Consider the following 22,626-nt stretch of genomic DNA (forward strand, 5'->3'; position numbering starts at 1 on the left):
GCTGCACGCGGGGCAGCAGGAGCAGCGGGGACTGTCCCTGCCGCGCACGCTGCTGCTCTCATCGCCCCCGATGATCACTCGGGACATCTTTTTCCCTCTGAGTCACCGCCCGCAGGCGTTCCACCCTTTCGGTCTCGCTCTGACTCTGGTGTTCCCTCCACCCACGATCCCTGTTCTGCTCCGAGCAGCACCAGCGTGGGAAGGGGGCTGTGGCAGAGCCCACCCGGGGGGCTCTGGCCGGGCCGTGCTCGGTGCCGCGGTGGGGCATCCCGGGGCGATGCCAGGCGGTGCGGGGGTCGGTATTTCCAAGCCCCGAAGCCGCTGCGGCTGGAACCACCCGCAGCCGAACAGCCGCCTCGGTGCGGCTGCGGGGGGGGCTGTTTGTTGTGAGGTTGCCAGGGAGAGGCCTTGGGTTTCCTCCGGGTTTCCCCTGCCCCGGGGATCGGACCGGCTGCCTGGGTGCTGCCTACAGCAGGAGGCTGAGCAGGGTCCTCTCCAGGGTTCCTGGTGCCTCCTGCACCCGGGGATCCCAGACTGGTTTGGGTTGGGAGGGATCTTAGAGCTCATCCAGTCCTAACACTCTGCCACGGGCAGGGACACCTCCCAGCAGCCCAGGTTGCTCCAAGCCCCACCCAACCTGCCCTTCAACACTGCCAGGGATGGGGCAGCAGCTTCAAATCTGCCAAGGTGGGAACCCACCCTCTGGAGGCATCAGGAGCTGAGGATGCTGGAGGAACCTCTAAGCTGGCTGCAACCCCCACAGCCTGTGAAGGAGAAATGGAGCAGGCACGTGGGCCCACCTGCAAGGCTTTCCCTGCTCCCACCACCCTGTGGTCTCCTGCCTGCCAACCACTTGCTCGTGCTCTCGGAAGCCAGTGCAGCCTGTGGGGCCACTGAGGGAGGGAAGTGGCAAACCCTGGGCCTCCCTCCTGCACGGGCCTCCTGCCTGCACCTCTTCCTCCCAGCTCTGCTGCAAACCAGCCTCTCTGCAGCCCGTGGGTGTTGTTCACCAGTGGAGCAGGTGAGTCCCATATGCCCTCTTCATGGGGTCTTAGTAAACCCTCTCCTCCAGGCTGGGGACGCTCAGCTCCAGCTTGTAGATCTGGTGTCCTGGGAACCCAAATGGCCAGGCTGGGGCATGGAGATGAGAGGTGCAGCAGAGGTGGCCTGTAGCCACACGGGCTGGCTGGCAACCAGCCACCTCCCTCCCTTGCTGCATGGAGACCTCTCTGGTGGCCACCAACGTTGGGACCACTTCTGGGCAGATGTTCCCTGTGTTTCTCCTTCACAGAAAGAAGGGATGAGGTGCATTTTGCTGGATGGAGACATCCCTTGAGGCTTGTGGAGGGCAGGACAAGCATGGAGGTGTCAGGGCTTCTGTCCATGCTTGGAGGCTGGTGGAGCTGGACATGCTCCTTCAGCCTACCCAGGCTTGACATTCCTCAAGTTGCTCCCACCTGGAGGGATCTCCTTGGCCTCTGTGGGGGGTAAGAAGAGTCACCAGCATTCCCTGAAAGAAATTGTGGGTTGAATTTCCTTCATCACACCCCACTGAGCAGGTCAGCCCTGAGGAGGGCACGTAAGGTGAGGTGTTTCCCCCCAAAACCCCACGGCAAAGAGCTGTTGCTCTTCCTGAGCATAAAACCTAGGAGCAAGAGGGGCTCGATGTCTGACTGCAGGAAGGTTTGGATCAGGACCTCAGCAGTCCCACCAAAAGTTCTTCATCCACATGCAGCCATGGCTCTCTGGTCTTCTGTTGAGCTGCACCAGCTGCTGCTTCCTGCTCCAGCAGCCATGAGGATGGTCACGTCCTTGGGGACGTCCGTGCCATGCTGCGTCCTGGAGGGGAACCACCTTCTTCTGGGGAAGGGAAGTTCCCAGCTGCCCAGACAGTCTGGCTGGGGTGGTGCAAGAGGCTGTAGCTATTTTGGGAGATGAGCTGAGCCCGAGGTGCTGCCTGCTGCTGCTGCCTTGCTTTCCCAGAAGCCTTCTCACGTGTTCTGGGGGGTCTTTCTGGGGCCCTTTGAGGCTCTGACTTATTCAAGTGTATTTTCCAGCATGCTGGAGCTGGAGAGCTGCCTTGGGGGCAGCTGCAGGTCACATTTCCCCTCCCCAAAACCTAGGTTGTTGCTCCTCAGCCACGAGACCCCTCACCGTGCTAGGTGGGGTGGTTTTGCCTCCTCTGAGGAAGAACTGTGCTTGGGCAAGAGGGGAATGAACAGAGGGTTTCACTGTTCCTTGCTGTGAAAATGCTTCCCAGAAACAAACACCCTTCCCAGAACTGAAAGGGGTGATGTAGTCTGGACTCAACAACCCTGTAGCCTGGTGTCACCAACCTCATATCCTTGTGTCACCAACCCTGTAGCCCTCTGTCACCAGTCCCATGAGCTCTCCACCATCCTCACCTACAGCTTCCATCCTGCAGATTGTGGACTTCAGCTGTGATGCCATGGATGGATATGAAAACAGGGAGGGATCCAGAGAGGACACAGGAGATCTGGAGGAACACAAACAGATCCAACCAGTGCCTGAAGCACCATCCCAGAGGACCAACCCCTTCAGTCCTCAAACCGACCCCAGCAGCCAACAGCACAGTGCTGGCTCCAAGCTGTGTCCCTCCGGGCTGCAGAGGTGTCACCAGAACTGGGAGTCTTGCTCCTGCTTTACCCCCTTGGCCTTGCTGAGGTTTCATGGGTGCTATGACCAGAGGGACTTGGTGTTTGTGTCCCCTGGCTGCTCTTCCCTGCTCAACCCCCACCCCAAGCTCCTCCGCAGGGCTCTGACTTCACCCCCCAGGTATCCAGGCAGACAATGCTGGTGGTGGCAGCCAGCACAGCATCCTGTCCCCTCACCTCCCCAGTCACTTCCCAGGATTGTTCTGCTCCCCTTGGACAGGGGCTGGCCAGCCCCAGGGACTGGGAAGGGACGAGCCTCACGTGCTGGGGGGATTTCATCCAGCAGCAGAGCACGTCTGGGGCGTGGGCTGGCGGCGGGGAAAGGTTATCCTGACTCTCTGGGCCTTCTCCCGCTGCCTTTCCTTAGGATCTGCCCTCCTGCTGACCCCCCCAGCACTGACCCCATGGGGCAGGAGCCCAACTTCCACCCTGGCCAAACCCCTGGGGTGATGATGCCAAGACCAGCCTGGGTCGGGGCGAGAACTGAGGAGCACGGATCAGGGCTCCCTGCTGGCTTAGCTGGCATTAACCTCATAATTAAACTAATTAAATTAGTCCCAGGAGGGCCCAGCCCTGTGTCACCCTTCCTCGGCACCAAGCCTGCATTCAAGTGAGGGGCCAAGCCTGGACATAGCCCTCCTCAACACAATGCCCCCCCCCCCCCCCATTTTCTCTGCCCGTTCACCCAATTATGTTTGGACCTGAAATACCCTTTTTCCCTGGTAACTCCTGGTTTGTTCATCCTGCCACCCTGTCCTGGCTTTGTCCCACCAGTGTCCATGTCCTGTCTGTCCTACACCTGCAGGGTGTGTTGGGGTGTTGAAGTTCAACACTTGTTCCATTTTGCTGTGACATTTGCTGGTTTTGGGGTGTGATCCTGGCCCTCTGTCAGCACTTGGGAGGCCAAGGCTGGGAAGGCATTGCTGGTAGATGAAGTAGGGGTGAATGAAGCAGCCTCCATCCTCATCCTCCATCCTCAGCGTGCCCTGGAGCATCCCCTTCTTCCTCCTCCAAGGAGGACACAGCGCTGGCAGGAGAGGACATGGGCAGCAGGTCATGGAATCCCAGACTACTTTGTGTTGGAGGGACATTAAAAGCTCATCCAGTGCCACCCCTGCATGGGCAGGGACACCTCCCACCAGCCCAGGCTGCTCCAAGCCCCATCCAACCTGCCCTTCAACACTGCCAGGGATGGGGCAGCCACAGCTTCTCTGGGCAACCTGGGCCAGGGTTTCACCACCCTCATAGTGAAGAACTTCTTCCCAGACTCTCAGCCTCCCCTCTTTCAGCTTAAAACCAGCCCCCCCCTTGTCCTATCACTCCATGCCCTTCTAAAAAGCCTTTCTCCAGCTTTCCTGCAGTCCCTCCAAGGTGGGAGGCTGGGGGCTTCCTGCCCTGCTCCCCCCATGCCTGGACACATGTTTCCAGCTTGGGCTATTTCAGGGTTTCCTGTTTCCCTGCCCCAGCAGCTCCAGCTGCTCCCTGCAAAGGGCCCGATGGTCATTGCAGCCAGGGGGGGGGTTTGTCATTCTTCTGGTGAAGCTCCTGGGCCAGCGGAGGTGGAAACAATGGGCAGGAAACTGGGGATGGGGTCTGCCTTCCCAAGGAATGTCTCCAGCACTGCCAGCTCCAGGCTTCTCTTCCTGAAGCTCCTTCACGGAGTTGGGACTGATTCCTGGGGGAGCCTGGCCAAGCCACGTGGTCACAGAGAAGATGAGATGAAGCCAGAGTCCAGCCTCCTCGGGACTCGTGGCAGGGTCTTCCTCTTCCAAGGGATCTTCACTGACACACCATGATGCTAGTGCCATCCTCTAGAACCGCTGTTATGGTAAAACCAAGGTGTCTCTTCTCCCATGTCCCAAAAATGGGAGCATTGCCAGCCCCACCTGGACATCCACGCTCTTTGCCTCCTCTCGAGGTGGGACACAAGAGGTCTGAGCGTACCAGGGTGTTGGGCACCTCTCCACGAAGAGCTGCAGGGCCACCTTCCCACCTGCCATCCGAAGAGACATTCCTCAGGGAAGCGAACACCTCCGTGCAGCCGCCGTGCAGCTCCACCCGAGCAGGAGCTGGAGCCTGCCGAGCCCCTCCAGCCCGGTGACCCCGCTCCCGCAGGGCCGTGCTGCCCAGCCCGGCCAGGAGCCGGCCAGCTGCTTGCTGCGCTTCCAGCGGCAGCATCCCGCCGCATCCCGCCGCGTCCCGCAGCATCCCGCAGCATCCCGCCGCATCCCGCCGCGTCCCGCAGCATCCCGCAGCATCCCGCCGCATCCCGCAGCATCCCACAGCATCCCGCCGCATCCCGCCGCATCCCGCAGCATCCCGCAGGAACCGGCCAGGCTCGGAGCCAGTCCCCATGGAAGCAGGAGGAGAGGGCTCCAAGGGCGCCGAGGTGTGACTGGCAGCTCAAGGAAGGCGCTCCTGGCGGGGGCGGTCCCGGGGCGGTGGGCTCTGCCCGGGCAGGCAGCTCCTGCCGCGCCGCTGCTGCCCCCTCGTGCTGGCAGCGCCCCTGCTGCTGCCGGTCCTCCCAGTCTGGTGGCACTGGGGCGGACTGGGGGCTGGGCTGCGGCGGGGGGGGGCTGGCTCCTGCTGGGGGGGCAGCGCTGGGGGGATCTGCGGCAGGGGGAGCAGCAGCCGGGGTGTGCAGTGATGGGGAACCTCTGCTGGGGGGGGGTGTCTCTGTGATGGGGCGGTCAGCGCTGGGGGTCTGTGATGGGGGGTTAGCGAAGTGGGAGGTCTGTGATGGGGGGTCTCCGCTGTGGGGCAGCGCCGGGGAGCCGAGGGATGTGGGGTGTTCAGTGGTAGGTCGGGGGGGGGGATACCGTCGGACTGGGACAGGGCGACGTTGAGATTCGCGCTTTGGCCTCGCGGTGGCCTCAAGCAGGGACCCTCCGCACCCCCTTCCCCCGCCCTGACCCCCCTCTTGCGGAACGAGGTGCATACCTCTTTAAGAGCCCGGCGCCCACAGCCAAGATGGCGCCGGCGAGGCGTGCCCTGCTTCAACAGCTCGCAGCGCGCATGCCCGGAGAGGGGAACGAGGGGCGGGGGCAGGACGACCACGTGACCGGTAGCACTGCCCCCATGGGCGGAGCCACCCGCCGCGCAGGTGCCGGGGCCGCGGCGCTGGGCCGGGCCGGGCCGCAGGTGGGGGGCCCGCAGGTGAGGGGCCCGCAGGGGAGGGGCCCGCAGGTGGGGGGCCCGGCAGGTGAGGGGCCCGCAGGTGGGGGGCCCGGCTGGGGAGGGGCCCGCCAGGGGAGGGGCCCGCCAGGGGAGGGCCCGGCGGGTGAGGGGCCCGGCAGGTGAGGGGCCCAGCAGGTGAGGGGCCCGCAGGGGAGGGGCCCGGCGGGTGAGGGGCCGGGGGCTGCGGGTTCGGCCGGGGAGCGTCCCGGGGCCGGGGCCGCCGTCTCTTCCCGCCGCGTGTTGCTGGGCAGGGGCGCGGGTGCCGCCGCTGGCGGTGGGAAGGGGGAGCTTTGGGAAAAGCGGAGGTAGAAAGTCGAGAAGAGTCATGAAACAGGAGAATTCCCGGATCCCTGTGCCGGGCAGGGATGTTCTCCGTGGAACTTCCCGCTCTGAGTGACGCTTGTCCCCCCAGCTGGGCGCTGGGGAAGGCTCTTGCGTCCTGGCCCTGCTTTCTGGCCTGAGCAAGGCGCTCCTCCTCTTCCAGGAGCTCCAGGAAACGTCGGGGGGACGGCGGGAGCGGCCCAGCCTGGGGAGACGGTGCCGACACCGCCTGTTGGATGGGTAGGTGACCCCTGCGTGGCAGCCGGCCCCAGCAGGGCAGCGGCCGGGCCGGGCTGTGGGGACGGGGAGAGCTGCCAGGGACACCTCCCCTGCTTTTCCTTCGCTCTGCCCTGGCTGCAGAGCTGGTGTCCTCGCAGTCTGTGCGGGTGCTCAAGGAAAATTACCCTTTGAAGAAGCCTCCAGAAACAGACAATGCAAGAAATGGGGCAGCCAGAGTTTGGGAAGCCTTTAATACACCTTGTGCTACCAGCTTCTGGGTGTTGTTAGCTTCTGTCTGTCCAAGTATTTTAAGCCTTCATTAATCTTGAAGGTTGTCCCTCCATTTTATTTGTTTATTTAGCAGCCAGAAGGAAAGGAACAGTTTAGCTTTTTTAATTTGTGCAGAGCAGGTGTTTGGGCAATGCACACTTCAGTTTTCCAGGTGTTGGTGGTTCTGCTCTAGGCTCTTGGTGGCTGTGGGGTAGGACTGGGAGGCAGCAGGGACATGAGGCTGGCAGACACCACTGTGCCTCTGCCTCCCTTTGTTCCCAACAGGACTTGAAAACAGGATTGTTTTTGTTTTCAGAATGCTGCTTGAGCAACTGGTTGTAGAAAATAGCCAATTGTTTCTAATTCTTTGGGACACAGTGGCCAAATCAGTGCCTTGCTGAGCTGCTCCTTTCTGAAATGGCCTCCTGCCCTCCTCACAATGATAGATGGAGATTTCTGGTATATGACTTTAACATTGTTAGCACCAGATTATCTTCTGAGGTTTGGTTTTGGTTTGCCCAAGATCTTGTGGTGTTGTCACTAACAGTTGTTCTCCAGGAGCTGCAGTGGTTTGGGAGCAGCACCCAACCAGAAGTGGCTGTTGTTTTAAGGGAGTTGTGTTGTACCTGCGCCTTCTCACCCTGCTGCCTGCTGCAGATTTCCTTTGGTCTTCCTGTGGACTCCTGAGCTGTGTTCTTTAGCTGCCAGAAAGCTGCAGAAGCCAGAAAATCACCACAGGCCCTAAAATCCTGAGGCTGGTTTCTCTTCCCTCCTGCCACGTTTTGTAGGGATCACTGGGAAGTTGTGCCACACGGATGTGCTGCTCTTCCCTCTCCTGTCCCTTGCCACACGGCCCTGCTGCTGCTCTCTGCTGCCCTGGGCTCCTGGCAGCCCTGTTGCGTTTCAGGACAGGGTGGTGCTGTGAGGCAGGAGTGCCTTTTCATGGGAATACTTGGATCGTTGTCCCACGCTTTGTCCGTTTCGCGTTGGATCCGTTTCGCATTCGCTCCATGGAGCTCCTCGTTGAGTAAGAAATGAGTCCGTAACACCAGTGTTGCAGGAAATGTCTGTTAATGAGGCATCATTATTCGGCTCTGGGTGTCTCAAGGAGGCAGAAGCTGGTTGTGCAGTTGTGCAATCAGGCCGTGGAGTCGCTGCTGTCCGGGTGAGGAGCTGCTCCTCACCAGCAACCGGTTCAACGGGAGGAGGCGGCGGGGCCGGCTCTGGGCTGGGCAGAGGGGTGACAAGACTCGGGGGGCAGTGGGGCTGGCTTCCTGCATGGGGAGGGTCTCCCGCTGCTGAGGTGCCTGGAAACATCTCCCACAGCACCTGGGCTTGTGCTGCTGCTGCCTGGATTTGGGATGGGGGGTTTAGGTGCAGGGTGATGTACACCAGTTTCCCTTTTTGACCCAGGAGTAACATTCCTGAGTGTGTGTCTGCGTGGGTGGTGGCATCATCCTCCCCTTGGGTCAAGGGGCTTGCTGCAGCTCTGTGGCTCTCACCTGCTGCTTCTGCTTCTCTGTCCTGTGCCCACCTTCACCCACCTCCTCCTTCCCCAACACCCATGCTATTTCCTTCCCTCCAGTGTGGAGGGTGGCACCAGCAGTGTCTCCAGCTGGATCTAGTCACTAGTGAAGGAAAGCAAACCTGCCCCCTCAAATCCCTCACCTTGAGCATCCTTACATAGAAGTGGAGTTAATCCATGTAGTATCACCATCATTGGGGTGTTCTGGGGGTGAATGAAGTCCAAGCAGGTGGCTAGTGCCCCAGACTGCCTGCAGAGCCAGGCCAGGGCTGGTGGTGGCTGACTTTGCCATCATCTGGTCTTAGGCTCATCCAGCAGGTTTGTCCAGGAGTTTGGATCCGGGTCTGGGTGTCCGAGTGCAGAATTAACTGCGTGGGTTTGAGTATTTATATCCAACTTGCATCACTCTTTTAATTACTCCCTCTGAAAGGAATAACAACTCACTCTTGGTTGTGCAGCACAGCTCCATATGTGGTTGTTTCTGAAGGACTGTGACCTAGCTTTGGAAGATCCTTTTCCACATGAGTCCCTTGAGCACAGAAGCCCACCTGTGTGCAGGGAGGGGTTTGGGCAGCATCTGGAGGCAGAGTAGACTGGGGGCCCTGGGGAGCTGGCTGTGAGGGATGGACCTGGCACCTGTTCCAGCCAAGGGAACCCCAGGGAGAAGGTCAGGAGGTGGTGCAGAGCTGGGTGGTTTGGACTCCTCTGGTGCTGCTCAGCCATGGCTGCCAGGCTGCAGGTGTTGGTGTGGTGCCTTTGGCTCAAGGCCCACGCTCGGACACTGTGAAGTGGTTTAAAAGCACCTTTCCTGGTGTTCCAGGGCTGTTTGCACCCTGCTGGTACCTGGAGCAGAAAGAGGTGGCTGTGCTCTAGAGGGGGGTCATCTCCAGGGCAGAGTAGGCTGCTGTGGAAGCACCTTCTCTCTCTGTACAGCTCTTTTCCAGTTGGACTTTGTCAGCCAGCTGCCCCAACGGTGGATGTGTCTGTGAGGTGGATGTAGCTGAGTTCTGTTCAGGAGGAGGGATGCTGCAGGTGTGCCTGGGTAGCTCAGAGGGGTGAGAATACAAGCACTTTGGTTGGATAGAGGCAACTCATGGCTTTTTTTTTTGGACAGCAGGAAATTTTCATAGTCTCCCTGATTTTCCTTTGTCCTTTTGCCTCTTCACTGGCTTTTCTTTAAGCAGAAAATTCTTAAGAACTTCAAGTGCTGCAGTGAGACCTACACAGAGTATATAAAATTACCTCAATTGTTTTCTTTTTTATTGGCACCTGCTGCAATATCACCTTTTAAAAAGTATTAAATAAAAGAAATAATAAAAGGGGTCTGAACCCCACCTGGTGGCTCTGCTGTAGGTGGGTCCATGTGCCTCCACCAGGGCTCAGCCCTGAGACCTGCTCAGAGAACCTGGCTGGAGATCCAGCAGAGGATCCAGCTGCTGATTTCCGTGGCTGTAGCTGCTTTACTCCCTCGCTGCATTTCACTTTTCCCCAGGGGGATGGGGAAGCCTCTTGGTGTGTTGAGGGTGTTGGTGCTGCGGGGCACTGGGGCGGTGCTGCAGTGTCCTGCTGGAGGGTGGGAGGTGAACTCTGGGTTGTGTGTCCTGGTTTTGTAGGAGGCTGAACCTTCTGTGGAAATTGAATGAGGCCTTAGAGCTGCTTCAGTACTGCAGTCAGCTGGTCAGCCCCACTGTGTGTGTGCCAGCTTCTTCTGGGTCAGTGCAGAGCTCCAGACCCGTTGGGTGCAGTTCAGGGCCTCCAAAATGCTGGTTTTATCTCTGCCTCTTTGGGAGCTTCTGTTCTGGCTTTTTTTAAAAAAAAAACACGGGAGTGACTGCACAAGGAAAGGGTGTGTGTTCTTTGGAAGGAACAGCCCATCAGCCTGAGGAGCTGCCTGGGAGCAGGGTGGGATCCTCTGCTTTGACAAAAATGTATAAAATCACCTGCATCCCAAGCAGCTGGGATGGGTGTCTCGGAGAGGGAGGTGTTGGGAAGGTAACTTGTGTGCTGCTCCATAGCCCTGGGTGCTGCTGGCTGGAATTCTCCCTGGGATTTGGCAGCATCCCTCTGAATCATTAAGGCTGCCTCCCTGGGGCAGCTTAGGCACAGCTCTGGCCAGGGCTCCAGCTCTCCTCCTGTAACCCCTTTCCCTCGCCACAGGGAGGCTTTTCTTGCTGAGCATTTTGTGCTCTTTGGGTCCTTTCCTTCTCTTTGTCCCTCAGAAAATCCCCCACTAAGCCTGTTGTAGCCTGGATTTCAGTAATTTGGGTGGTTTCTAGCCTGTCAAGAAGCAGGGCTGCAGTCCCCCCAGAATGAGTCCCCCCCCGGACCCAGCACCACCTCGTGCTGTTTGAGCCTCAGGCTGTGCTGTGCCTTGTGAAAACGAACACGAAGGGTCAGGTGTGCTGCTGGAGGGGACACGGGACCTGGCACCTCACAGAGGTATGGAGGCTTCCAGCTGAAACTTGATGCAAGCTGGAGACTAAACTGGACTATAAAGCACAGTTGGAAATATATGTGGAGATCTGGTGGTGTTTACAGCCCTGCTGTCTGGGAATGGGCTGCCAGGGTCCTGTGTGGCACAGGGTGTGGGTGTCTGCAGGTGCTGTGCTGAGGGGTGACAGTGGTGACAGGTTTGGGAATGGGGGAGAGGTCTTTGGGCCATGTGTCAGGGAGCTCCTGGCTCCTCTTTCTCAGCTGTAGCTCCCTGAGCACGGCCTGTGGCTCTCTGGCTGTGGGGGTTGTCATTCTGGAAGAAGCCATTAACAAAAGCAGGGCCTGTAGGGGTGTTCTGCTTCCCAGGAGAGAGGCTGGCTGTGAGCTTTGATCGTGGTCCAGTTCAAGACCAGAGATTTTGGCAGGACATGGCTTTAGAGCCTTCATCCAAGATTTTTGTGTTTTCGGAATAAAAGTGGTGTCAGATCTGATCTTGACTCTGAAGCAGTCTCTGTGATTAAAACCTCCAGCATTTGTTCTGGCTCTTTTCCTGTTTCCCTGGCTCCTGTGTTAATCACACTCTTCCCATTCACATTGGGAAGGCTGGATGAATGGGGTGAGATCTGGCTGTGCCCTGGTGAAAGTTTGCTAACCCCAGGGGGCCACCAGACCCTTTGGAGTCATCACCTACCAGGCACACAGGTACAAGGCTCTGGCCTGGTTCTCCTGTGCAGAGCTGTGCCACTTTCACCATCCTGCATTTCCAAAGAGGGTGCTGATGGAAGAGAAGCTGCCAGTTGTGTTTCAGTATGGAAACAGCTGTGGGTAACTGAATTTGGTCTGGAGAATCCAAGGAGCTTTAAAAACCAGCACTGAAACCCCCTTAGCCATGGGCTGCCTGGCACAGCCACAGACTGCCTGTACCTTTAGTCTTTAGCATTTTCAAGGTAGGCTGCTTCTTGTCAGGGCATTAAGTGCTGGAAGTGTTTGCAAAGCAGCTCTTGGGAAGAGGTGTCTGAGCTAAGACTGAGGCTTCGTAACCAAAAATTAAAATGGGAATTACAAAAAGCTTCAGCATAAGCCATGGGAAATGCTGAATTATTCAGGAAGAGGTGAGACTGCAAGTGTCTGTGTGTCTGTCAGTACACCAGCATCCCGGGCTGGCAGTGGATCCGTTAGCACCCTGTACCAGCCCAGCGAGCAGGAGTGCCACGGAAGCTGGGAATGCCGTGGGATCCAGATGCCAGTTTCCAGCACTACCTGGTGAAGAAGCATGACGTGTTGCCCTGCCGGAGGAATGTCAGACCAGAGTGTGGAATATGGTCCCCCTGGGGCCCGCCTGGGTACGTGTCAGAGAACAACAAGAGAACCCTACACAAGCCCTGGAACAATCCAAGCCTTTGTTTGTGTTTGCCTTGTGCTGGTGGATTTCCCAGCTTCTGTACAGACACCTATTGTCTGGAGCAGTGTGGCCAGGCAGCCCAGCCCAGCACTCAGCTCCCCTGAGTGTGTTTGTCTCCACTCAAGCAGCCACTGAGGACAAAATGCTGCTGCTTGGAGCTGTGGGGGAGCAGTCAGCCCCCCTGTGTCCCCTCTTTGTACCCCAAGGGGACAACCTCTCCTGTTCCCTGCTCCTGTGCTAGCGTGGGGCTGGGGGAGCCCTGGAGTCCCCCTCAACCACCCCAGGGAGGGAGCTGATACCTCCCGTGGAGGAATTGGAGCAAGGCCTTGGAAAAATGGCATCATCCCTTCTATAGAGCTACAGAATGATACCTTCAAGGGTTCCACCAGTATCTGAACCTCGGTTTGTTTTCAGATGAGGGCTGAAAGCCTTGGAGCTCTTCTGTGAAGGCTGTCTCCAACTTGGTATGCACAGTGGTTTGATTTGTTTTTAGCAGTTAGGGAGGAAATTACAATTGTTTTGTTGGTTGGTTGGTTTTGTTGGCTTTGTTTGTTTGTTTGTTTGTTTTGTTAAGATCCTTGCTCTTGCATCTCTCTGGAAGTCTGCACATCCAGCTGGTGCTGGTGGGGCTGCCTGGCTGGGATGCAGTGAGATCCAGACCAGCTCACTCAGCTGATGGGTGTCCTGAGGGTTCTGTCTGGTGGAGCCGCCTCTGCTGCTCTGAAAGAGAAATCTTTCCTTTGTGTCCGGAGTGATAATGTTGCAGTAAAGCTTTGCTTTGCTGGCTGCACGCCAGGTACCTGGAGTGTTGACATAACAGCCGATTGATACTTCTTTTCCCTCCTTCTCTTTGTTTCTTCGGTTACATTTGGTTTATTCTGTGTTTTTCCTTATCTGTGCACCATTGTGTGTGGTGATTGTGGGCAGGGCTGTGCCTGCCCCTGTGAAGAGACGCTGCGGGGATGGGGAGGAAGAAGTGCCCTGAGCTGTCAGAGCTCGGTTTAGATTTGCTGATCTCTGCAAAAAAAATAATTAAAAAAACACAGTCTTGTGATCCGGGCTGTGGTTTCTCAGAGGAAACAGCCGCTAGGTGGAAAGCTCGCTCCATCCCCCGCAGCAATGGCTCCTGAAGGGCTGCTTGGGATCACTCCCTGCTGCTCTTTTTACAGTGGGTTCTTCTGGTGGGATGTCGTGGAGCTGGAGCTGAGCTTCACATCTCGCGGGGGGAAAAACCACTGCGGGAGCTTTTGCCACGCTCTGACTTGGAAAGCCTTGGATTTATGTGCTGGAAGAGCTGCTTGGAGCCTGGAGTGGCACTGGGATGGGTGCTGCAGCAGGCTGGGGAGCAGGTTTAGTGATGTGGGAGGATGAAATGGTGAGAAGAGCTGCTGAAGTCCATCGGTGGAGCAGCTTGGCCACGGCTGCAGCTGGTGCTGGGCTGTCCCTGCGGGGTGGCCGCGGGTGTTGTGGCTTCCTGCTGCCATCTGAGTCACTGCCAGGCACCCCGGGCACGTTTGGCTTCCTTGCTTCCCTTTGCTTGACTGTGATGGGGAAGAGGAGGCAGTGAGGAGGAAGAGGAGGCAGTGAGGGGGCAGAGGAGCTGGCCGGGCACAGCAGGGGAGGATGGCTGCTCGCTGGCACCTGCGCTGGGCACACCCCGGGCCCCTGGGTACGTATGTGGGGGTCCTGGCACTGCCTTGGCTGGGGGGGAGGCAGCAGCTGTGGCTCAGGCCAGTACTGTGGAAAATTAACTGAGCAGATAAGCGTGAGAACAGTCGGTTTTGTCTCTTCTTTTTTCGTGCACATGGTTCAGCCTGGGAAGGCATCACTTGTCCATAGAGGGAGCAGTGCTTTTTGGTAAGAGAATTGACTTGAACCTGGACCCCAGGGACTGGGTTAGGACTGAGGAGGGAAGTGAGCTCTGAGTTACCATCCTGTGTCCTTTTGTGCTGTGTTTGTGCTGGGTGCTACCTGGGCTCTGCTGCAGGGTGCTATGCTGGTTGGCTTGACTTTGGGTTTTAAAACCATAAATGAGGACAAACTTGGGGGGTGGAGTTGGGGACATTGCTCTAGTTTCTGCTCCTTGAACGGGGACTTGCGCCCGGCTGTGCTGGCAGAGCCCGTCCATCAGCTGAGGGACTTGGCAGGCCTTCCAATTCATGCTTTTTGTGGAAGGAAAATTTGTGAATACAGGCAGATTTAAAACCTCTCTCTCATATATATATATATATATACACACTCACACAGTTTTATTGGAAAACACCTGTCACACAGTGCTGTGCTGCAGACAAGCCTGTGGCACACAAACATGGAGTTTCTTTAGTTCTCTGCCAAGGTGAACAGGCCATCCCTGCCCGTTCACTCTGTGTTCCCTGGAAGCAGCTCACTGGAAGGGCACCGTAGTGCTTTAATGGAGTTTAATTATTTTTATTGTTGGCTGCCAAATAATAGGTTTGAATTCCTTGGTTTCTCCTGCCCTGGGCTGTCGGTGGGCGCTGCTGGGGCTGCAGCCTGTGCCATCTGTGCTTCCACACTGCTCAGAGCCTTGCTGCTGGCAGGGTGGTGTGTCCAGCTCTGTGCTGTCCCCAGCACCCTGTTCCCCTTGGCCAGTGCTCTTCACTGGTGTGTTCTGCCCCAGTTTAATGAGCAAACAGGGCTGAAAAGTCAAGTAACATGGTGTTCACAGTGAGGCTCAGCAGAGAGCCCAGCGCCTCGCTCCCTACCACGCCAAGACTTTTTTTGTCTGGTGTGGTGGCTCTTTTTTTCTAATAGGAAGTGCTTTCTGCAGAGTGTGTAATTCATACTGTTTGCTAGTGCTGGCTGGCTTTTTCCCTTCCTGAAATAAGGCTGAGCTGCATATTTGGTTCCTCTATAATTCTCCTGAAAAATGTGTGTTTGCAAGAGAAAAGTGAACACGGCCTGTCTTCTCATTGAGATGAAAAGAGTCTCACTTTCAGGTTGCAAGAACTATTTTTAAGACTGAGACCTGCATATTTTTTTTTTCCAATTTAGTTTCTTATTATATTTTCAGAGCTTATGCTTTTGTAGTTTTCCTGCCATCCTAGAGAAGTGGAGGAGAGATGACGGGTCCTGTGTCATGGTCTGGCCATCTGGAGATGCCTAGGTCCAGCAGCAGCTCAAGGGTGCTTAATTAAGATTATTGATGAAGTTTAATAGCACACTTCCAGTTGCCTTTTGCAGCTTCATGTGCTAGTGGTTAAGAATCATTGTTCACTTAGGTTGTTTTGGTGGTTTCCCTCCATCTCAGAGCAGGGCAGGCAGGTGAGCTTGGCACATCAGGAGAGATCACAGCTGCATTTCTGCTGCGAGGATCCATCCTCTGTGACTGGCTTTGCACGGTGCTCATCACTGGATGTCACTTGCCTTGTCAGATGTGGTGTTCACCCAAGTTGGTTTTTACCTGCTGGTTTCTGGTTGCTCTGTCTGGTAGTGATCAGTGGGTAGAAACTGATTCAAGTCTCTGGAGGGAACACAAAGGACAAAAAGCAACCTGAGAGGCTTTTTAGACCAAGGACCTGTAAATATAGTTGGTTTTCTATAGAGGAAAACATTATCTGAGGGATTTGGGCTGCTCTTGTGTTTGAGACTGTAGACTGTAGGAGTTAGTTAAGTTGTGCCCCATTGTCAGTTGGGGGGCTTTGTGTGGCACTTCATTTTCAGATGATCCCAGTCCCCCCTCCCACACAGCTCTGCTGTCCCTGTGCATTAGAAAATGAGTCTTCATACTTATCCTTTAAAAAATGTTCTTTTTTTTCCCAGGTCTGGAAGCTCTGGCCATGGATCAGAAAGGCTATCGACGGGGGAGCTTCCAGAGCAGCACTAGTGATGAAGATATGCTGGAAATAGCAGGAGCATCTCTGGACTTCTCCATGGCAGATGATGACCCACCACTCGACAGGGAGATGGGAGGTAATACCCAGACATCTTTGTTTGTCATAATGGCTTTTGGTAGGATTTCATGTTCATATTTTCTGTGTGGGTCCCACTGGCCTCTTTCCCCTCCTCTACCTATCATTTTAAATGTTGTTTGTTGTGGAGAGAATCTCGACATGTAATGGCCTGGAGGGGTTTGGTGCTGAGCCTGAGACCTCATGTGGTCTGCTCTAGGTAGTGTGACTGCAGACAGACTTCCTCAAATGTCACCTGTCTGTGGCCAAAACTACCAGCCCTTCTGCTGCTGGAGATCCTAGAAGGATATGGGATTGTTTTCTGCCTGGCTTGGTCCCTCTTGCTGCTTTCAGGCTGAAGCAGAGGAAGGATCACTGCACTTTTGTAGTGGTTTTTCCCTCCTTGCTTAAATAGGCTTTTCTCATCCCTGCTCAGGGTGTTTGGAGGCCTGTGGCTGCTTCTGTGGAAAAAGTGGGGATCTGCCCCCCTGACAGGATTTGAGTGGTGGTGGTGGTGGGGCTTTGGGGCTGCCCTAAAGCAGGATGCTGAAGTCCTTGGGGTTCACACAGAAGTAAAGGAGGAAACATAAAAGGGTAGAGTTGCTTGTGCAAATGCTGGTTTCAGTTTACTCCACAGCTTTCCCCTGCTGACTTCAGGAAATGTTTGCTGGCAAGTCTTGGGTGCCAGGCACAAAGCCTGAGGATATGGTGGCACAGGCGTGGCTGGAGCTAGAGAGGTGGTGGCTGAGGTTCTCCTTTGGTGCAACTGGCTGCAAACCTCTGGCTGGGACCTACTGCTGTTGCTGTCTGGTGTGTTGTTGACTGGGGGTGAGTTGGTGACACTACTTGGAACCAGAGCCCAGCCCTGTCCTACCACCTTCTCCAAGACTGTCAAACTCTCCTGCAGGAGTGGTGGCATCTCAAGGTGAAAAAAACAGCCACAACTGGAGCTTTTGGGTAGTGCCAAGTGAGCAGAGGAGGAAGGGTCACCTGCTGCGGGGTAGGTTTGTAAACCTGGAGTGCCTTTGGCAGCCAGAGCTCCTCTGGGCTTTCCTTACACCAGCTACTGAGTGCCAGGACTTTTGTCCTGTGTCAGGTCCCTGATGGGACCCACCAGCCTCGCCTGCTGCCTGGAACACAGGATGCTTGTGTTGGAAAATACCTTCACATGGGATCCAGACTGACTATGAAACTTTGCTCTTAACTGGTATTTGCAAGAATGGACCAGCTTCCCAAAGGCTGGAGCTCTTTTAAGAGCTGGAGCCACATGTGGATATTCTGGGTGCTTCAGGCTTGTTTCACAGTGATTCAGAGGGGCTGTGGTGGCATTTCATGCCTGCTGTGGTGCTGTTGGTGTTGCTGAAATCTCAGTGGGAGCAGCACATTCTCATCTCCTGTGGTTTGGACTTGAGCATTTTGTCAATCAAAGGTAACAGATGTGCTTTTCCTGGATTATTTTTTTTCCACACTCCAAAGCTGTGCTTGGGAATCGAAGCTGGCTTTTTATTTAAATCCCCTGATACTATTTTAGTTTTCCTTCTGGTCTCGGTGCCAAGGTAATGGTGTCACTCCAGGCAGCAAGTGAGTCTTGGCAGGGTTGCTGTCACAGCACAGATTTTGGTCTTGGCCCAAGGGCTGTTGGGGTGGCACAGTGTTTCCCAGGATACTGCTGTGCTTCCCAGAAGTTGGTTCCTCTTACTGGCATCACCTCCTTTCTGTGCCACAGTGAAGGTGAGCAGATCTACCTGTGATGTTCAAGGTGCATTTGTACAGCAGTAAATCTTGCCTACTTCTCAGTTTAAGGGATTTTTTAAAAAGCTGTTTCCTTGTTGCCTGTTCTCCAGTGTTGAGCAATGACTTCCAGGGCATTATCCGCAGACACTGGAATTTGTAACTCAGACGTGCTGACTTGGAGCGTGACGTGGCTCCCAGGGGCCCCTTCCCTGCACCCATGGGGTGTGTTGTTGGCCCTGGGTTCCTTATGCTCTCCAGCTGCAGCCCCTCAGAGCCAGCCAGGAGAGGCTGGTTACTCACCATGAGCTGCAGTAAGTGCAGGCATCACTTCTCCAGACCACTTACAAATATATTGAATAGTCCAGGACAGGCAGAGATGAATGGGATTCTGCTGTTGCCTTCCTCCTGTTCCAAAACCATGGGAATTGGTGCCTTTAACATCCTGTGTTGTCAGCCAGTTGTTTCTCTGTGAGAAAACTTTCCCTGTTACTTCCCAAGAACTTAATTTGCTGAAAACCTTCTAAAGAAAATTCTGTCCAAAGCTTCATGGATACCCAGACACATGGTCAGATTATATCTGCAGTCCTGTTGATTTTTTTTTTTTAAAGAAATGTAAGATTTATGAGGCCTGATTGCTTTGGCAAAACCTGTTGAATCAGCTGCCTCACTGAGTATTATCTCCTAGATCAGGGGTTGCTTCTGTCAAGTGGTTTGTTACTGATTTCCAATTCCTTAATATCCCTTTCCAAAAGTATTAAAAACCAAATGGTTTCCCCAGAAACAGGTTCAAGTGGTTCTGGCTGGGTGTGTGAGTGGGGCAGTGATGCCAGGTTATTTTGTGGCCCAGTTCTCTGCTCCCTGCAGCAGTGAGGCAGTGCCTGGGCATCGAGGTGGTGTCTGGGAGGGCTTTGCACTGCAGGGAGCACAGGCAGGACCGAGCTCAGCCCTTCATTCAGGAGAGGATGTAAAAATGTGTCAGTGGCTGGAAAGGCCCCTTTTTCCTATAGGATTTAAGAAGCTTTTTTTTCCCTTTGAGCAGTAAGGGCGAGAATGGAGACTCCCAATAGCAAAAAAAATAGAGATGAATATAAAATGTTATATACATATAAATTCTTTGATTCTATAAATAATGCCCCAAAGTGCAGCAGGGTTATGCAGCTGCTCTCAGATGGATTAAATCCCTCTCCTTGGTTTGCCAGCCGGGGGCTTTCCCTCCCCTGCTGCACCTCTGGCAGGTTTAGGCAGATTGATCCACCTGTAAGAGGTGCCAAAGGTCCAGCCTCGGGTGGATCCCCGATAGGAGATGCCTCCCCTGGCTTTTCACTTGGGCCGCCTTCCTGCTTGGTCTGCAGGCAGAAAGCCAGGGTTGTTGGAGCATATCGGGTGCGACCAAAGTCACCCTTTCCTGGGTGTCGTGTTTCAGGCTGCCAGACCGCGCGGGCATGACACGCTCTCGCTGGCAAATGGGAGCCGGGAGACCTCATCACCAGCCCCTTTGAGCTCTGATGTACATTGAATGGCAAGATAAAGCGTGCTGGAGGCGCTGGGAGAGCTCTCTGGAGCACTGCCCATGCCGGGAGGACAAGAGGAAAATGCAGTGCCTGCCTCCTGGATAAAAAGTGAGCAGGGAGCCCCGCTGCCAGCGGCTGGGCAAGCACAGTGCCGGCTGGGGGGGAGAAGAAAGGTGGTTTCATTTCAGTATGTCGGTGACTGACCCACCGGCTTTGAGGAGCTCGGCTGATAAATGTGAGCTTTCCCGTGCGGAAGCTTGACCGGCCCCAGAGCTGTGGGAAGGTGAGGGTGCTGAGCAGGGTCTGTCCCAGGCTCACCCGGAGCACCCGCTGGGTGCTGCTGTCTGGGTCTGCCAGGGCTTGGGGGTCGGACCTGGAGGTCTGAGAGCTCAGCTTCAGCCTGCCTGCTTTCTGCTGCCTGTGGGAGCAGCGAGCTGCTCTCGGGTCTGGGAGCCCCGGCGGGGTCGGGGGGCTCAGCCAGCAGCGATGCCGGCGCCGTGCGGGGCAGCGAGCGGGCAGGTCGCTCCCGGGCGGCCCGTTCCGCCGCAGGACGCGCCCCGAGCGGCTCCGGCTGCAGCCTCCGCTCTGGCCGCCTCGGGAATCACCGGCCCCGGGCGCTGCCGGCTTGCGCTCTCCTTGCCCGCCGCCCTGCAGCTCCGGGCGCTCAGCCCCCCATGCTATGCCCCAGCCCCCCCTGCCCTGCCCCGGCCCCCCATGCCCTGCCCCGGCCCCCCGCCCACCCCGGGGGCTGGCCCGTGTGCCGGTGACGCCGGCCCCGCAGCCTCCGCCCGCCCCGGGGCGGCGGGCGCAGCAAGTGCGGCGCTGGGCCCGCGGAGCCCCCGCCGGCCCTCCCGCGCCGCCATGGGCTGGACGGGCTGGACGGGCTCCCCAGGGCGCTCCCGCGGGACGAGCGGCTGAGCCAGGGTGAGGAAGCCCCTCCAGGGCGGAGAGGGGACGTGTCTGCCTGCGGGGCGGCTGCAGGGCTGCTCCCGCGGGGATGCGGGGCTGGCGGGGCAGGGCGAGACGCCGGGGGGATCTGCTGGATTTCTGCTGTGTAACGGTTGTTTACTGCCAGTCTCCCTTTTGTCTGCAAAACCCTTCCTCTTTCCGGATTTTCCTACAGCAAGAAGGGCGCTGGGGAGGCAGAGCCCTCCCAGGGGGTGATCCTGCCGGCTCCTGTGCTGGCAGGACAGTCCCGAAGCCCCGCGGGTTTGCTGGGCTGCGAGGGACACATGCCTGGAACTTTAACAAGTTCTTTGGTTTGTTGTTTTTTTTTTTAAGCCAGGCAGACTCTCTGAAGTGGGGCGTTAACGCATTTTGGGGAGAAGTGGGGATCAAAACGCTAACAGATCTCTGAAAACTGGACTGTGCCTCTCTGCCAGGCTGGCATTCAGCTGGCTGTCTCTAGGCATTACATACTGCCTTGGAGATCCCTGCATGAGGAACTGGGGAGACCTGTATGCTCATCTTGATTGTGTTTTGACAAGGCATTACTGAGCTCGTTATCTTCCTCTGTTCCTGTCTGGTTATCCTAGGATCCCTGATTTTTAACAAGCCAAGGCAGGAAATAGGTTCTTGATAAATATTTATGGCTGTCAGCCATTTTATAGTTTGGTATTACTTCTGGGGGGAAAAAAGAAAAAGGACGTTGTCTCATTATCTTCTGTCAGATGAACAGTGTGTCCACTGACATGGCTGTGAAGTTGTGCCTGGAAACCTCAGGGCTCTGCTTTTGTAACTTAAATCCTGCTGCTTGAGGAATGGTGGGCTGGGCTGAGTGGGGCTGGATCAGGATCTGTCTCCCAGCTGCCCCTGGCAGTTGCTCTGTGGCTGGGAGAGCATTCCTAGGACAGCTAAAAGTCACTGGTCTGGGCAGTTATTCCAGAAGAGTGAGCAAGGAATGACCCTGATCTCATCTTCTTGCAACAGATACTTCTCAAAGTAGTCTCAGTTAACTAGGTTTAACACTGCTTTAATATATTTTTTTTAGAACAACTGTATCTGGATATCTTTAGGAGAGATGGTGGTAGGTGTGCCAAAGTAAAGTGGAGCAGACAGTGAAATCCTGCTGACTGCAGGATGGAGACAGGAGTTGTTGCACTCCTAGAAGAGCTGTTCGTTCCTGCAGAGACAAAAGCAAATTCTTCTGGCAGGGCTGCTTGGCTCTGAGAGCTGCATGTGCAGGGGGCAGTTGTTCAGCTGTCCTTTCTCAAGGTGGGCTCACTGTCTTCTGCATCACTGGGCTTCATAGGGACCCATCACCCTCACTGAGTAAAGCTTCAGAGACCCCTCTGCCAGAGGCTGAACCTGCTCTGGACATGCTGTGACCACCATGGCTCCCCTGCCTGGGTTCCCTGCCTTGGGGGGCTGTGGGGCAGCCCTTGTCCAGGGGGATTTATGCAAGAAGGCAGGAGGAGCTGCAGGTGTCTCAGCACGTGCTCGGCCTGGTTGTCTGTTTTTATTAGGTTATATTAAGGAGGTTTTTGGTCTGTCAGATTTGTAGAACAGTGCTTGGGATTTCCAGTGGGAATATTTGCACAGGGAGGTCTCTGAAAGCGTTGAGGTTGGTTTGTGTATTTCTGAGCTGTTGGCTTCACAAGTGCAACAGTGTTGTTAAAAACAGAAATTCCTCAAGGCTCTGGGGGAATGTGCCCTGTGTTCCTTCCAGGGCAGGTGGGGCTTGTGGTCTGCACACTCAGATCATCTCTGGAGAACTTCAGTGAACCTTTTTTTGTCTCAAATAAAGCAAGGAGCCTTTTTTAAGTGGTTATTCTGTGGTAGCTGTCAGTTATGCTATATGACTCATCTTGTTTTCCTGCAGCTTCTTCTCTCTTAAGGGGCTGCTGCACCAATCTGGGAATGGGCTTGGGAAGACATTGTAGGTCTCTCTTCCCTTTGTTTGCTTTTAGAGAGCAATTGTGTGAATTCCTTACTTCTCATCCTAAGATGTCTTTGCTGTGGTGGTATCTGCAACCTAAACATGCTAAATGAAATATTAAACATTATCCTTCCCTATGGGAGTTTAATACTCCTTTTCCCTTCCACCTTTCCAAGTTGACTGGACTTTGAGATTTGCTTCTTTTTTTCTTTCCCTTCTGGGTGACTGTGAGCACTTAGAGCATTACAGAACCAGACTTAGATTTACCCTCCTGCCCAGGTCTGAAAACCAGCCTCCCTGGCTGTGTCTCCGTGGGAGCCCTCGGAAGCTCCTGTTGCTGGAGGAGGGACGTGCCTGGTTTCTGTTCTACTGGTGGGGATTGCTGGGAGTGTGTGAACTCAGGCCTGCTCTGCCGAGCACATGGGGTGTCAGTGCTTTGGTGTGCTGTTGGTCTGTGCAACAGAGAATTGTCAGCTGGCAGCTCCCAGCAGCCCTTCCTGGTCCCTGTGCTTTGGTAATGGTGATTTGCCTTTAGGGTGGTTTTTAATTTTTAGAAATGGGGAAGAAAACCCT

General features: G+C 55.6%; 1 protein-coding gene across 6 annotated transcripts in view; it reads left to right on the forward strand.

The window, feature by feature from the left end:
- Nucleotides 1-5,762: 5,762 nt before the first annotated feature.
- The window catches only part of LOC127389560 (H(+)/Cl(-) exchange transporter 5), a 29,438-nt gene continuing 12,574 nt past the window's right edge, over nt 5,763-22,626 (forward strand). The window contains exons 1-3 of one of the 6 annotated variants that reach the window (XM_051630181.1): nt 5,763-5,816; nt 6,337-6,413; nt 15,803-15,952. In XM_051630181.1, the coding sequence (XP_051486141.1) occupies nt 6,410-6,413; nt 15,803-15,952 (154 nt within the window). In that variant the 5' untranslated portion in view covers nt 5,763-5,816; nt 6,337-6,409. Of the gene's footprint in view, nt 5,832-6,336; nt 6,414-13,180; nt 13,692-15,802; nt 15,953-19,175; nt 19,284-19,437; nt 19,459-20,032; nt 20,100-22,626 lie in introns of those variants that run through there. The other 5 variants (XM_051630182.1, XM_051630180.1, XM_051630183.1 and 2 more) reach the window with 5 other exon arrangements.

This window comes from Apus apus, chromosome 12 (genome assembly GCF_020740795.1).
Source record: "Apus apus isolate bApuApu2 chromosome 12, bApuApu2.pri.cur, whole genome shotgun sequence".
Classification (NCBI taxonomy): Eukaryota; Metazoa; Chordata; class Aves; order Apodiformes; family Apodidae; genus Apus; species Apus apus.